The 16668-nt window shown below is 32.6% G+C and overlaps 1 protein-coding gene across 1 annotated transcript in view; it reads left to right on the top strand.

Moving 5' to 3' along the window:
- The first annotated feature begins 411 nt into the window (after positions 1-411).
- The window catches only part of LOC146945645 (uncharacterized), a 28336-nt gene continuing 12079 nt past the window's right edge, over positions 412-16668 (top strand). The window contains exons 1-4 of the mRNA XM_085743953.1: positions 412-573; positions 673-723; positions 3386-3741; positions 6244-6347. Of these exons, the coding sequence (XP_085600079.1) occupies positions 3407-3741; positions 6244-6347 (439 nt within the window). The 5' untranslated portion in view covers positions 412-573; positions 673-723; positions 3386-3406. The remainder of the gene's footprint in view (positions 574-672; positions 724-3385; positions 3742-6243; positions 6348-16668) is intronic.

Genomic DNA, 16668 nt, shown 5'->3' with positions numbered 1-16668 from the left:
TTTTTAGTCTTTAGACTCATTAGGGTTATTATCAATTATTTTTCCTATATATATAGTGTCGTTGACACACTATATAAGAGAATCTGATGAATTAAAATGTTATTTTATTTTCTTTAGCTTATTTATCTTTCTTTGTTCTTTACTTTTCTATTGCTTTGTTTATTTTATTTCCATTGAAGTTGTTCCAGCTTCCTAACATGGTCGGTTGTTGACTAAATTACTTTAACTTTGCACTTAAAAGGAACTTTCCTTTAATTAAAGGAACTTTTATTTAATTATGCCATAGGGAATCCCCATTTTCCACACCGACCCCTTCTTCACTCCTTCATTTATCACAATCGTCTTTTGGTCCATGTCTGTTTCAACTTTTAGTTTTGTGTATATAATTTCAATTAGCACACTGCTTTCTTCAACCTCAATATTTTCCCTACACTCTTCACTTAATTTCCAGTTTGCATTATGATTTCCATTTGAATTTGAATATATATAGTTTGGTTTGTTGTTCCACTACACTTACGTAACAAGACTCCGACTATAATAATAATAATTATTATTATTATAATAAAAATCTGAGTAATTTCCCTCTCCATTTCTTTATTACTTTCCATTATGTATAATATTTCTGAGAAGTTAAAACTACATGCTGAACATATAATTCTCATATTTGTGCAGGCAAGTATACCTTAGGAGCAAAGAAAAGCCCTCTTTACGTGTATTTTTCAGGTATGGTAGCTTAACATTTTCTTTATGGAAAATTCTTGGGTGAAGTTGTTAGAATGACTTTTTTGGTGAAGTCATTAGAATGATATTCATAATGCATTTGTGTATTTAATGCATGTCACATCAAATTATATTATGTATTGTACATTTTGCTCATACGGTGTACCACTATATTTTTACTTATTGCAATTGTGTCCTTGATTAAATCAAAATTAAACATTTTTGTTATTATTATTTTTTAGGCAAAATTACAATAGAGTCTTTTATCTTGTTTAATTGTAACACATCAGTCCTTTATCTTTTTTTTCTTCCCATTTTAGTCCTTTATCTTCCTTAAAATGCACAAGTCAATTCTTTTTTATCATTTTTCTATTTAAAAAATATTGAAATAATAGTTTTATTAGTACTATTTTTTTGTTTTTTTTTTTTAGGGAGGAAAATATTTTTTTGCTGAAAATAAAGAAATGCATAAATCACATGAACATCTTCATCTCTAAATCAAAATTTAAAATCCACAAAAATATTCACCTAAATACACCTTCAAATTGCTTGAATATCCTTACTTCCATCTTTTTTCTTAAACTCAGAATCCCCAAATCATAATAAAACCTAAATTTAACAAACCCAGAAAAATCCCCAAATTCAAACACTCATCACGTTGTTCCTGAGTCACACTCATTTCCCTTGTCCCATCTTCTTCAACTTCACTCTTCTGGCTGCGTATGGAATCCAACTCGAATTCCATTTTTTTTGCGTTGCTGCACTAATTCATGTGCCAAATTAAGTTGAAGATCCTTAATTGCTAACCGAAGGAAACTATGTGGTGTGGTGTTTATGAGTATGGTAAATTTAGGGTTTATTGAGATTTGGGGTTTTTTGTCAGTGATGAACATGTTTCTGATTTTGGAAAGAAGATGAAGAAAAATGAATAATTTGTAGATGAAGAAGAAAGAAGGAACAAAATGAACAGATGAATAACAAAAAATGATTTTATTTTAAATAAAATATGTTAATAAATCAAAAGTAATTAATATTTTATACAAGGATTTATTTGTAATAAAGTAAAATTTAGTCTTATAGTGGACCTTCACAAAGACACTGCTGACATGGCATCAAGAACTACACTATTGGCTAAACAAAATGACTTTTTCAAAAAAGTCATTTTTTTGGCTACACCATAGAAGCCCCCTTTCTTTATTGGGTCTCAGCCGCAAATTAGTTGTACTATAGTACTATATATTTAGCCAAACATAACGATAATATATAATAATGGAAAGCTACTTAAAAATGGTTCAAATTCAACTCCAATCAATGCAAAACATGTAGAAGCTCTCAACTTATGAGAGTGTAGCTTAATCAAGTCTCAGACGTAAGGACAAGAAGTACCAAAAACTTGCTTGATGTACGTAACTCATTTATCAAAGACGAACCACCTTAGTACCCACGGTAAAAGAATGGGGAAACATAGTTCTTTCCATGCATGTATATGTTTTTTTTTTTTGTTTTTTTTATTTTAAATGGTCAATATTAGTATTTAGCTGGTAGGGTACATTTGTTTCAAGTTATATTGTAAGTTCATGAGAATAAAATAATAGAAATATGCATGTTTGTGTTTGTTCTAAATTTATTAAATTTTATTCCTAAAAATAAAATGTTCATCGGTATAGAAAACTTTCCTAAAGAAGATGTTGGGAACAAAGTTCTCAATAGAAGGTGAAGGGATATGTGTGGTACGTGTGTACAAGAAGCTTGGGGTGTTGAGTTTTGAAGGAGCCAGCCCGAGTTTGGGAATAAATTCATGTGTAATTACCTAACTATCTTGTTATTAAGGTTTCCAAAAATATTATTATATTAACCGAACATCTTTTTTCTAAATACTAACAAAGAAAACTCACATCCTTATATTCAAACAAATGTTATTCTTAAAAATAAATTTAGTAAACTTAAAACATACCCACCCACTTATTGCTAAAGAAGGAAGTCACATTTCTACCTTTTTATTGCTCTATTTACATGGACTCATATAAAAATCTTATCTTTTGGCTTGTTGAGATGATATACATCTATCTATCTTTTCTTTTTTGTTGAGAAAATACATCTAATACATCTAAATATTTGTTGAGATGATATACATCTATCTATCTTTTCTTTTGGCTTGTTTATTAAAGAGAAAACTTGGGTAACTTGGTTATTAAATCTTTCGTGTGTCTTGATAAAATAAAAATTATTCATGTGTTGTAAAGTTTATTTAAATTTTAAGCACAATTAATAAGTGACGTTAATTGTGCCACAAAAAGTGACTTTAATTTTGACACATTCAAATAATATATCAAATGATTGTATACCCACATAAAAATTAACATAAATAATTTATATGATATAAATTTTCACCAATTATTTAATTTTGTAATATAGGCTCTATGTATATTTCAGTTGATAATAAAAAAATAAAAAAAATTGAAAAGGGGTATTTTAGAGAATTTATTGCTAGTTATGGTCGTTGAAAAATTGGTAGTGATACTCCATGTCACTGCGAGGAAGTCTGTCTCGTTCAAAATCATATTCAGGTGTCTAACTAGAAACATTTTTAAGCTATAAATATATTAAAATGTAGATAAAATAACAAAAACTTGAGCCTAATGATGAAACGCACATACCATTGCAGGTGATATACAATTAAAAAAATATGGACACGACCATGGTTGAAGGGAGATCCATTTCAAAGCCACCACGCTTCGATGGTACAAACTGTACTGAATGGAAAGAGCGTACAAAGATATTCATACAATCCATTGACTTTGATCTTTGGCTTGTGATTAAGAATGGACCAAAAATTCCCAAAATAATGATAGAGGGTCAAGAATTGGTGAAATCTGAAGATGAATTCAATGATGATGATAAGAAGATCATGGAACTAGAAGCAAAAGCCAAACACATTTTATGCTGTGCCTTAAATTCAGATGATCTTAAAAGAGTTTCAAGTTGCCAGACGGCAAAGGAAATGTGGGAGGAGCTTGTCAAGTTAAGTGTTTCATACATTCAAATATTTCAAAACTTTTATTTTGGACAATATTCAAGGTGTGCATTTGATATGCTAAAAAATGAATGACATGACATGACAACTTATGTTGTAAAGTTTTTGATTTGTAAAACTGTTTGTGAGACATGACAAATTAGAGGCAAGTGCAGGACGAAAAAAAAAATTGACCTTCATTAAACCACATCACAACTTTTTGTCTCATGTACAAGTTATTTAAAATATAAAAATCGTATAAGACCAAAACTTATTTAATACCATAAAAGTTTGTCATGTGTTGTTCTACCTTGTTTTGTGATGTTCTGGTTTGTGTTGTTTTGTCGAGTACATATTGTTTAGCAAATCAAACACATCTGTTTATTGTTGAGGTAAAAATTTGATGCATTTAGGCAATTAACGTATTTGGAGGTCGAAAACAAATAATCTTGATTTAATTTTGCTATTTTTCATTTTTAAAATTAAAATTTGTCTTAATACATGGATCATATATACGATCCGTTAATTTTTCTATTTTTTATTTCAAAAAATAAATAAATTGTGATATAACTTTCAAAAAATAAATAAATTGTGATATAACTTTTGTAAGTTATAATTTTTGCTTAGATCTTTCAACAAAAAACTTTTTCTTTGACATTATAATTGTGTTTCGTAACAAATTATCTGTTGCTTTTTTTCTTGATAAAAAATTATCTGTTGTTGTAGCCTATAATCTGAGATTCCCCTTCAATCTCAGATCTCTTCTCTCCCCTTCATCCAAACTAATCCTTCAAGATGTAGCCTTGTTGTTGGTGGTACGATGCCGTCTTGGCCATACCACCGTAGTCTAGTCTCCGGCGTTGGGCCTCTCACCGGCGCACCCTGTAGGTTTTGTTTTGTGCCTTTTTCTTCCTACGGCCAATCTTTCCTGCGTACCCTCAACTGTTTTCCGTCGACTTTATTCGTCGTCGTTCAAATATGAGGTTTGTGCTGGTTTATTCTGTTTTTCAGATCTTCTGGACATTGGTTTGTGCTTCCGGTCTCCTGGTTCGTTGAAGCTCGACTGTAGGGGTCGTGTTTCAGAGGTTCTATTCCAGATTCGTTGTCTCCTCCGCGCCGGAGGGTGGGTTCTGTTTTTATTTTGGTGGTGTTGTTTGCTTTTGTGTGTTCTTGTTACTGCAACATTAAGAAACGCACGGTGACAACAAAATCGCAATTCTAACACCTTCCCTCAATATAACTAACCACCGAACCCTAAATCTTTCGAAAATGGTTTATTGGAACTTTTTCCCTTTTCTTTAAAAAATTGAAACTTTTTCCCTTTTCTTTAAAAAATTAAAAGTTCAAGTTGTGAAATAAAATTAATGAGTCAAATGCTAATCAAATTTAGCTATGACTCCAAAAAATGACGCGCCAAACCTACTGGATTACCCACACTTTTTAAGGCTAAAAAACTCAATTCAAAAACCTAAAGTAGTTTTCCTCAATTCTCATCTTTCAACTTCATCTTTTAATTCGTTCATCATAAATCTCTCATCAAAATCTCACGTCATAACAACAACATCATATTAAGAATTAAACACCCCATCATATATTAAGATAACGTAAACTGCAAAGATTCTTCTCTTTACCTCGAATTCTCAAAAAACGAAGTGGTTGGCTCTCTTCTTCTTAGCTAGGGTTTCCTCTTCTCCTCTTTTCTTTTCTCCGGTTCAGCAAGAGTGTTTATTCTGATTTTCTATCTCTCTATTTATACTGACAAAACTAGGTTACTTATTATTATTATTATTATTATTATTATTATTATTATTATTATTATTATTATTATTATTATTATTATTATTATCACAATTTAATCACTCCTCCCCCACTTATTTTATAACTTCTATTCCTCACATCTCATCTCTATTATTTATTATTTTACCATCCCTTCATTAGTCATTTAAATTCCTACATAGTCACAATAACTATCAGAGCTCTATTTTTCTCAGCAATACTATAAAGGGAAATGCTAACCGGTGCCCCCGGGGCACTGGTTAAGGATATGAAAAAGCAAATTATATAGTAGTTAATGCATTGATTCTTACCACAACTTTTGTTAAATGATATTTGTAAATTTATTTTGTGACAATTTTTTAATAAGTTTCTATTTCATGTTCACATGTTGTTTTTATCCTCTCTCTTCATTTTTCTTTGTTTATTGTTTTTGATCAATAAAAGAGCGGAAAAAAAGATTATCACAAAAGTTGTCATCATATGATTGTTACAAATATCATTACTCAGTTATTTGTGTTTAGTTTTGCGCCGACTCTCATTGACTAGCATATATTAATGTTAAATTTATATATTTTTTTTAGAGGATTAATGTTAAATGTATTCAGTTAAATACAAGTACATTTTGTCAAAAAAAAAAAAAAGTTAAATACAAGTACATGTTATTTCAATATTAACTCAGATCAAAAAACAGAAACTCAGATCAAAAATTGAAATATATCTACTGTCTTTGACAGGGATGTGACAACGTCTCCTGTTAATTCTACAACTCCAGTATCACAAGCTGCATCAGCACTATTCAACACTCCTAACCTTGAGTTTTTATTAGACGAGGAAACAAGTATGATTCTCTCTCTCAAATTATTTTCTACTCATGATAGCTTAGCAATATATCTGTTTTTGCTGACAGAAAGTAAACAATCTCATAAATTCATAGGCAAAGTTAATGAAATAAATGTTTTGACAACAAATTTGTTTTTAAGTGTCTTAGAAATGATATTTCAGAACCATTTTATGATAACTTTTATGACAATTTTTTTTCTTCATATTTATATTGTGTTTTTACTTTCTCTTTTTATTGCTTTTGTTTTTGTCTCAAAACTTAAATTTCTTTGTATGTTAAGGTTGTTCAACAAATTGTCAACAAAAATAGTTGTATAGATAACACTCTTCATATTTAAATATGTGTATACGTTTGTATTTGTGGAAAAATAAATAAATAAACTCATGTGTCACATAAGTAGGTGTCAATGTCCATAGGTGGACCTACATTGCTTCTTGAGAAGGCTTGGTCACCCTGCTGATTTTTAAGCATGAATGAGACTATTGTAATACTCAAAAACTTCATTTGGTAGTTGAATTTTTTTAACAAACTAAAATGATATATATTACCAGTAGAATTGATTAACCCTGCACAAGACATGCAAAGAATGAACCAACCAAAAATATTTACAATGCTTACAAAATCAAGGACTCGGTGTAATAAAAGGCACCCACCAGAAAAAGAAACAACCTACATGTGGACACCCATACAAAGGAGAGGATATTTCCACCAATCATGATACCTAAAATTAAAAATTGCCTTATTAGATTTCAGGCATAAGAAAGAATTCAATTTAACCTTTTCAGCTAAAACAGAAGGATCAGACACCGTATTTTGGAATACACGATTATACGTTTCCTTCCAAATAGCCCAAACAGTAGCAAACCATATAAGTCTCAAATATGAATGAGTAACTCGAGGCAAACCCGGCATACGTGTAAATTGGATAAGATGATGTCGAATGTCACCTAAGGAGACTGAAGAAATTCCCAGCCAGTGCCATACATGATACCAAAGAGAACCAAAAATGTCACATCCTAAAAACAAATGAGATGTTGTTTATGTGTCCCCACACCCTGACACAGAAGCTGATTCAGTAATTTAGAGGACTCGCCGCCGCATCAAATTGTCTTTAGTAGGAAGTCTGTTTCTAAGTAAGCGTCACACAAACAGAGACACCTTTAACGGAATGAGGTTATGCCATACGTCATCGACCAAAGTCCTATCCACTGGAACGCCATTACTTGTAATGAAGCGGTAAGCTACTCGCACCGAATATCCATGAAGAGGATCTAACAACCACCTCCAAGTATCATAATCATTTTCTTGCAAAACAACAGTGTGATACAGCAAAGAACACTCCCTCACACTCTCCTCATCCCGTGCCAACAAACGACGACGCCACACTCACCCCCTCCCACCATCCATCCATCCTAACATCCACATCTCCTGCACCGTACACTCCTTATTCACCGCCGAATCAAAAAGACGGGGAAATTTGAACATCAACGGAATTTTCCCCCTCCAATTATCATACCAAAATAAAGTATTCATTCTATCTCCGACCACCCGACGAATATTCTCATCAAACCACCTCCCGACACCCTCACCTGTTAGCGCAGCAATGAAGCTTGAACACCAAGCAACACAAAACAGAAACAGTTTAGAGTTTGTCAGGGTTTTGGTGATTTGTGATTTTGAGAGAGAATGAGAAGAAAGAAAGAATAGAGTTTGTGAAATTATGATTGTATTCACTATTATTGAATCACACTATACAAAGGTTTATATACAAAAGGGTTACTTGAAAAACAAGTAGTTTTCCAACTGTAACAAACTAAAACCAAACCATAAATGGCCTAATAGCTTCCATAAATTGCTAAAGCAAAGTAAAACAAAGTGTAACTACTAAAACTTGAATTATACTAAAACTAACATCCTCCCTTAATTCAAGTTTCCACTTCCTTCATTCCAATCAAACTTCTGAGCTTGATGAATCTGTCAACCTTCAAAGCTTTTGTGAATATGTCAGCAAGCTGCAACTCAGTGGAGCAGTGAACAATCTGCAGTGCACCTTTGTTTACTAGCTCCCTCAGAAAATGGAATTGAGCTTCTATATGCTTGCTTCTCCCATGCAGAACTGGGTTTCTTGCCAAGCTTATAGCAAATTTATTGTCTATGAACAATGCTACATGTCTGCTAACCTCTATCTCCATCTCTTTGAGTACATTTTCAAGCCAAACTGCCTGACATGCTGCCATACACCTTGCAATGTACTCAGATTCACAGGTTGACAATGCTACAATTGGTTGCTTCTTAGCACACCATGAAATTCGAGCATTTAAAAACTTGAATAGGTACCCTGAAGTGCTCTTCCTATCATGCTTGTCTCCACACCAGTCAGCATCAGAATATGCTATCAGTTCCATAGAACTTTCATTCAAGCCTTTAGGAAATAGAATACCATACTGCAGTGTCCCTTTGATGTATCTCATCACCCTTTTGGCTGCTAGCAAATGAGATACTCTTGGTTCACTCATGAATCTACTGACTATACCAACTGCATATGCAATATCAAGCCTACTATTGCATAGATATCTCAATGATCCTACAATTTGTTTGAACAAAGTAGGATCCACCAGTTCTTTATCTTCATTCATCACAAGCTTTACATTTGTCTCAGCAAGTGATGATGATGGATTGCAGTCACTCATATTGAACCTTTTCAATATATCAGATGCATATTTCCTTTGATGCATCACCAGACCCTCTGCATCTTCAGTAAATTCCATGCCTAAAAAGTATGTCATTCTTCCTAAATCTGACATTTCAAACTCATTCATCTTCTGAGTTTTGAATGCTTCTATCTCAGCTTCATCACTACCAGTCACTATCAGGTCATCAACATATAGACAGATGAGCAGTTGATTACCTTCAGTTCCTTTCTTCACATAAACACCATATTCAGACTTGCATTTGACAAATTCTTGCTGCACAAGAAAACTTTCAATTCTCTTGTTCCAAGCTCTTGGTGCCTGTTTCAATCCATAGAGAGCTTTGTGTAATCTATACACCATATTATCCTTCCTTTTGATTTTGAAACCTGGTGGCTGTGTCACATACACTTCTTCATCTAAGGGACCATTTAGAAAAGCAGATTTTACATCAAGATGATGCATTGGCCAGTTCTTGCCACAAGCTATAGCAACTATAAATCTCACAGTCTCCAGTCTTGCTACTGGAGCATATACTTCAAAGTAATCTATACCAGCCTTCTGCATGAATCCCCTAGCCACTAGTCTTGCTTTGTGCTTGGCTACTAGTCTTGCTTTGTGCTTGGCTACTTCACCATTTGGTTTCAATTTCAACTTGAACACCCACTTCACATCTATTGGTTTCTTGCTTGCAGGCAGTTCAGTGAGTTCCCATGTGTTGTTTCTGTTGATTGAATTCAACTCTTCAATCATTGCACCTTTCCACACATTTTCATTCAGTGCCTCTTCATAATTGATTGGTTCAGCATCTGCTAATAGTGCAAAGTGCACAAATTCCCCATCTTCATTGACTAAATTATCTGGAGTGACTTCATGTCCAGCTAATCTAGTTGAAGCAAATCTCTGTCTAGCTGAAGTTCTAATGACTGGATTTTCTTCAACTTGCACTTCAGGTTGAACTTCAGTATCAAGTTGAACTTGTTCAACTTGATCATCTTCTACAATTACTGTGGGAATTGTATGACTGGAATTCTTCTCTTTCCTATTCCAATCCCATGCTTCATTTTCATAGATTTTAACATCTCTACTAATCACTATTGAATGATTTAGAGGATGATATAATCTGTAAGCACCTGTTTCATGATAACCAACCAATATCATAGGCTCACTCTTGTCCCCCAGCTTTCTTCTCTTTGAATCAGGGATATGCATATAGCATAATGAACCAAACACTCTTAAGTTTTTTGATGACTGCTTGCAACCAGTCCAGATCTCTTCAGGAATCTGATCAAGTCTCTTAGTGGGGCATCTGTTCAAGATGTAAGCTGCAGTTCTTACTGCTTCTCCCCAAAAAGTGTTAGGCATTTTCTTCAGCTTGAGCATGCTTCTGGTCATGTCAAACAGACTTCTATTCCTTCTCTCAGCCAAGCCATTATGCTGTGGAGTGTATGGAGCAGTGACTTCATGCACAATACCATTGTCTTCACAAAACTTCTCAAACACTTTTGAGGTATACTCTCCACCACCATCAGTTCTTAAAATCTTAATAGACTTTCCACTTTGCTTTTCTACCAAGATTTTAAACTTCTGAAACATTTCAAATGCTTCACTCTGGGCCTTGATCAGATATAACCAGAGTTTTCTGCTGAACTCATCAACAAAACTGATGAAGTATTTGTTGCCCCCTAATGAAGGAACCTCTAAAGGATCACAAACATCTGAATACACAACATTAAGTGGTTCCTTTGATCTATTAGCCATACTAGAACTGAATACATTTCTGGGTTGCTTTCCCAATAAGCAAGTATCACAGACAGTGTTTGGTATTTCAATTTTAGGTACACCAAGTATCATTTCTTTATCAACCAAATGATTAAGACCTCTAAAATTGAGATGACCATACCTATAATGCCAGAGCCAGCTATCTTCATCTTTCACCATAGCTGATAAGCAATTCAGTTCCACAACTTTCATATTGGTCTGAAAAGTTCTATTCTTTGCAAGAGGAGTCTTCAATACTAGCCTTTGATCTTTATCAAACAACTTGAAGATGTTGTCCTTCATAACCACTGAGTATCCCTTCTGAATGAATTGACCAACACTCAGTAAATTGCACTGCATTCCAGGAACATAGAGAACTTCTTCAATTATTGCCCTTTTTCCATTTTTCCCTTCAATATCAATATTCCCCATTCCTTCTGCAATCAAGACTCTATGATCTGCAAGCTTCACTTTTGTATTCCTTCCAGGATCCACTTGTCTTAACCATGTCTTGTTACCAGTCATGTGATTAGAACAACCACTATCTAAGAACCAACTTTCTGAATTGCAGCTCTCATTACTGGTTGTTGTAACCATCATGAATAATGACTCTGAATCTGAATCATCTTTTGCAATTTTTGCTTCCTCTTCATCATTCATTTGATTTCTTTCCTTTACCAGACCAACACTCTGAAGCATAGTGCCCAAATTTCTCACATTTGAAGCATTGAATCTTCTTCTTATTAGTTTTCTTCTTCTGATTAGAATTTCCTTCCTTTGAAGATTCACCTTTTTCAGATCCATTGTTCTTGCCTTTAGATCCATTTCCTCCCTTAGGGTTTTTCCACCCTTTCTTGGAATTCTTTCTATCATTTTCATCCTTCTTGATAGTTTGAACTTGCAGGGCTTGTTGAATTGATCTTTCACTGCTCCTTTCTGAAACCATCAATTCATGAGCTTCTAAAGAACTCTGTAACTCCTCAATCTTCAATGTCTTAACATCTTTTGATTCCTTGATTGCCACCACAATGAAATCAAATCTTGGAGATAAAGTCCTCATGATCTTCTCAACAATCTGTTGATCTGTCATGGCTTTTCCACAAGCCTTCATCTGATTCACAAGATTGATGAGTTTGGAGATGTATTCAGAAATTTTCTGATCATCATCCATCTGCATCAACTCAAACTTTCTCCTTAGTGATTGAAGCTTAATCAACTTCACCTTGTCATCACCTTCATGGTACTTTAAAAGAATATCCCAAGCTTCCTTGGAACTAACCGTTTTTGAGATTCTTTCAAAGTTGGCTTCATCAAGACTTTGTTGAATCAGGAACAAAGCCGTGCAATCTTTCTTCTTCAGATCTTTGTGTGCGTTCCTTTGCACTTCTGTCGCATTCGCTGCTAAATCAGCTACACCATCCTACACAATTTCAAGCAAATCTTGTGCTCCAAACAGATTCTTCATCACTGCACTCCATCTTTCCCAATTACGTGCTTCAAGAATTGGAAGATGCGTATTGAAATTGCTGCTACCGTTCATGGTGATTCCTTCAGAGTTTCTTCCTACAAAATGCGTGATTGAAGATCTTGTTTAACCCTTAGAATGAAACCAAAAGCTCCTGATACCAATTTGTTAGCGCAGCAATGAAGCTTGAACACCAAGCAACACAAAACAGAAACAGTTTAGAGTTTGTTAGGGTTTTGGTGATTTGTGATTTTGAGAGAGAATGAGAAGAAAGAAAGAATAGAGTTTGTGAAATTATGATTGTATTCACTATTATTGAATCACACTATACAAAGGTTTATATACAAAAGGGTTACTTGAAAAACAAGTAGTTTTCCAACTGTAACAAACTAAAACCAAACCATAAATGGCCTAATAGCTTCCATAAATTGCTAAAGCAAAGTAAAACAAAGTGTAACTACTAAAACTTGAATTATACTAAAACTAACATCACCCACCCCTTCTCGAATCTTTCCCAACGCACGCCACCAAGGAGAACAATGGCTGCCCCCTTCCTTCAACCTTCCCCCCTCCTCTCTGTATCGAGCTTTCAACACTCAGTACCACAACCCCTCCTTGATAGTTGAATTGTTCTCCAACGTTTTTCAATCATTAATTTCTTATCTAATACAGTGTCAATTTTTTATTGACTTAAATGTGTAATAGGTCCCTGCACTTTGACAAGATTTTGGCTTTAGTCCTTACACTTTTTTTTGTTTGGCTTTAGTCCTTACACTTTATAAAATAATTGCATTTAGTCCCTACCGTTAGTCACCGTTAGTCTAACTGTTAAAAAAAATGGAAAGGAGAACAGAGTGACACGTGGCATATAATTATTGGGTCACATGGTGTTTTATAGAATTCATTAAAAATTAAATAAACAAAAGTTTTTAATTTGTTTTAATATCATTTTATTGATTAAAAATTACCACTCAACTTCCTCTCCTTCTCTACGTGAATCCAACCTCATCTTCATCACCACCCAAACCTTCTTTACAATCTTTCAACAAACCAGTACCACCACAAAACCCAACTTTTCATAAGGCCTCGAAATCACAAAAAGGGTTTTGAAAAGTAAGAAATAATTAAAAGAAATAGCTAATCAAAATCCAATAACAGATTTGGGTTTTAGGAATAAAGGAATCTGAATCAAAATTTCAAAGAATTGCACGAAGATGATGAAGGCAGCGCTGAAAGATAACGAAGTTGATGAAGGCGGCGTCGAATTTGAAGATCGGGAGCAGAGATGGATTTTGAAGTTTAAAATATAGGAATCTAGGTTCTTATATCATTAAGTGTTGGGAGTGTACGATAGAGGTGTGTGTGAGTGAACTTGATGTGGAAGAAGAAGGTGAGTTGGAATGAAAGAAGAAGGAGCGCTGGAGAATATTTTCTCACACTTGATTAATAATTGTTTTTGAAGAAAATTAATCAATTAATAATAATATTGTTATTAATTTATAACATTTTTTATAATTAAAAATACAAGAAAATAGGTAACTATTTAATGAATTCTGCAAACACTTTACAGTGCCACGTGGCCCAATAATTGCATGACACGTGGCACTCTGTTATCCTTCATTTTTTTTTTGACAGTTGACTAATGGTAGGGACTAAATGCAATTTTTTTACAAAGTGTAAGGAGTAAAGCCAAACAAAAAAAAGTGTAAGGACTGAAGTCAAAATCTTGTCAAAGTGTAGGGACTGATTACACATTTAAGCCTTTTTTATTTAATATCTCTCAAAAAAAATCTAACCGAATAAATAATTTAAGTCCTGTAAAAGAAAAAATGTTCAACCATATTTTTCTTGAGCAGTAAAATTAATGAACCAGTTGGCAGTTGTACGGAATTACTTACGTTAACAAAGAAATTAAAGACAGTAAAATAATGTTTTTAATTTCAAATTAAATTTTCATTTAAATTTCATTTTGTAAATTAATTTTTCATGTAAACTTCAGTTATATAGAACGACTTTTCTAATTAAGTTTTCATTTAAACTTAATTTATTTATTCAAATATGATAAATTTTACTGCAAGTGAACGGTGAAAATTAACACTTTTTTATCTCTTTCATAATCATACTCTATTAAAAAATTAGTGGTGTTATATGGCACGACACTCTTTCACACGAATTGCACACGGGCATGTTTTCCATGTTTGCTTTGTTTCATGAATGTGCTTTTGCTTCTTATTTATACTATATTATATATAAATAAAACTACCCATTTCAGCATTTTTATGTATATTTTTTCCTTTCCAAAAATACCCTCAATCTTGAATACAAATAACACAGGTAACAAATAGATAAAAAAATTAATATTAAAACAAAAGTATAACAAACAAAAATGTCCAGTTTTTTCCTTTGTTTTTTAAAATGTGTAACAAGCTAGATAATTGTATCTATACTTACTTTTTCATTATCCCAATTATAACCTTGAAGAACAACTTTTTCTATAAAAAAGATTGTTGTTGGTGTCAATAAAAAAAAAGAATTTAGATTATATTTTTTGTTGTATTGTTGTGTCATTGAAATAAATAATCATGATTAATTTGGTTTGTTATAACTTGAAAGCAACATACATTTATATTTTTAGTTTTAATCAAAATCAAAATTTCATAAAAAAAACAACGCTCATAAATTTCAAACGTTAACACAATAAAAAGAGCGGAAAGACATGCACGTGAGTGCCTGTCTTTTCGCTAGCATATATAATATAAAGTTAAAATAAAATATCTTCCAAAACAAATTTAAAATATGTTTTTAGTGATATGCACGATAAACAAATATGGGTTGCTACAGTTAAGGTTTTATAATTCGAGAGTTTATCTCAATTCCTTTTACTTAGGTAAATTCGACTCATAAATTCGTACGAGTTTACCTAAAATTAAAATTATATAAAATTTATTATATACATGACATATGTAAGCTAATGTAAATATTGTAAGGGAAATGTTAGGGCACATGTTAAGATATCAAAGATGAAAATTATACATTTGGAAATTGTACAAATTTAATTAACAAGAGATTGAAATTTAATTTTGCACAATAAATATTTACATGTTTATGGAAAGCTTAACATGTGCTCTTAGGGCACATATTGGCATGACCCATATTGTAAATAGGTCAATAGTGCATAATATGACTTAATTGTAAAGAAAAAGTATACCCAACCACTATAATATAGCGTTATGCTCAACTTAGTATAAAAATACAAAATTAACTCACAGTATCAAAACTATTGTGTGTTGTGTTGTTCATTTCATAAGGTTTTAGAAGAAAGCAAGACAAGAAAGTGATAATTGTAAAGACAAGATAAGTTCTTTGGGCTACTGGGTATAAAAAAGGAATTGCATTTTAACAGAAAAGAGCCTATAAAAAATGGCTCAAAACAAAAGAAAAGCATGTGTTTTAAGTGTTTACTTGTAAACTTTGACGATTTTACCCGAGCTTACTGATTTTAACAAAAAACAAATTTACCTATGAGTTAACACTCGATTTGTGAAACCATTATGTGTTACATATGCCAGTTTCGTAGTGGTTATAAACTCATTTGATACCGAGGACCGAGGATATAATTAATTTGTCATTTGAATAAAATTAAAAGAGAAATGATATTTGTACAACAATTTTTTAACAACTTTGTGACAACTTTCTCTCTCATACTCACATTATGATTTCTCTCTCTCTCTCTCTCTCTCTCTCTCTCTCTCTCTCTCTCTCTCTTGTTTTGGTTTTTGTGTTAATACCTCTTTTTCTTTGTAATATTATGGCTATCCCAAAATTGTCATATATAAATGGATGTTCAAATAACACAACTCAAATTAAATTACAAGAGAGAAACAACCGACCGTGTTTTGATATCATTCGCGCGACTAGTGGAAAGCTAGTTCACAAACTTTATCATTTTCCTTACAAAAATAAATAGAGAATAACAAGAGAGATGTATTGAGGAAACACAAATTTTTTTTTTTGACAAAAGAGGAAACACAAATTAAAATTAGGAACCAAAACATATTTAACTTAAATTAACATTATGCTATAAGCAAAAATCGAACTCTCTCCCCTTTTTTTTCCTTAAAAAAAAAACTTTCTCCCACTTAAAAAACATGAAGGAGTAAGTTAGCAAGCCTAGTCCCACTTGGTTTTGATAAAAAAAAAAAAACAATTTATTTGTTCCTAGACTATTTTAACTAAAGGGTAGGGTTGTAATTGTAATTGAATTATATATTTCCTTAACAAAATACCACATAACCGCCTTCTTAATTTCGACAAATTTCTCAAATGCTTGTTGCTTAAATACAATTAGAAAGAAAAAAAATTAAGAAGCCATGTGAAAGAATTCAGCAATCCTATTAGCTGC

Source organism: Medicago sativa, chromosome 2 (assembly GCF_051527215.1).
Source record: "Medicago sativa cultivar Bolivia chromosome 2, Bolivia_mono, whole genome shotgun sequence".
Classification (NCBI taxonomy): Eukaryota; Viridiplantae; Streptophyta; class Magnoliopsida; order Fabales; family Fabaceae; genus Medicago; species Medicago sativa.
Note: the sequence above shows the minus strand (reverse complement) of the source record. Positions and strands in the feature narration are given on the sequence as shown.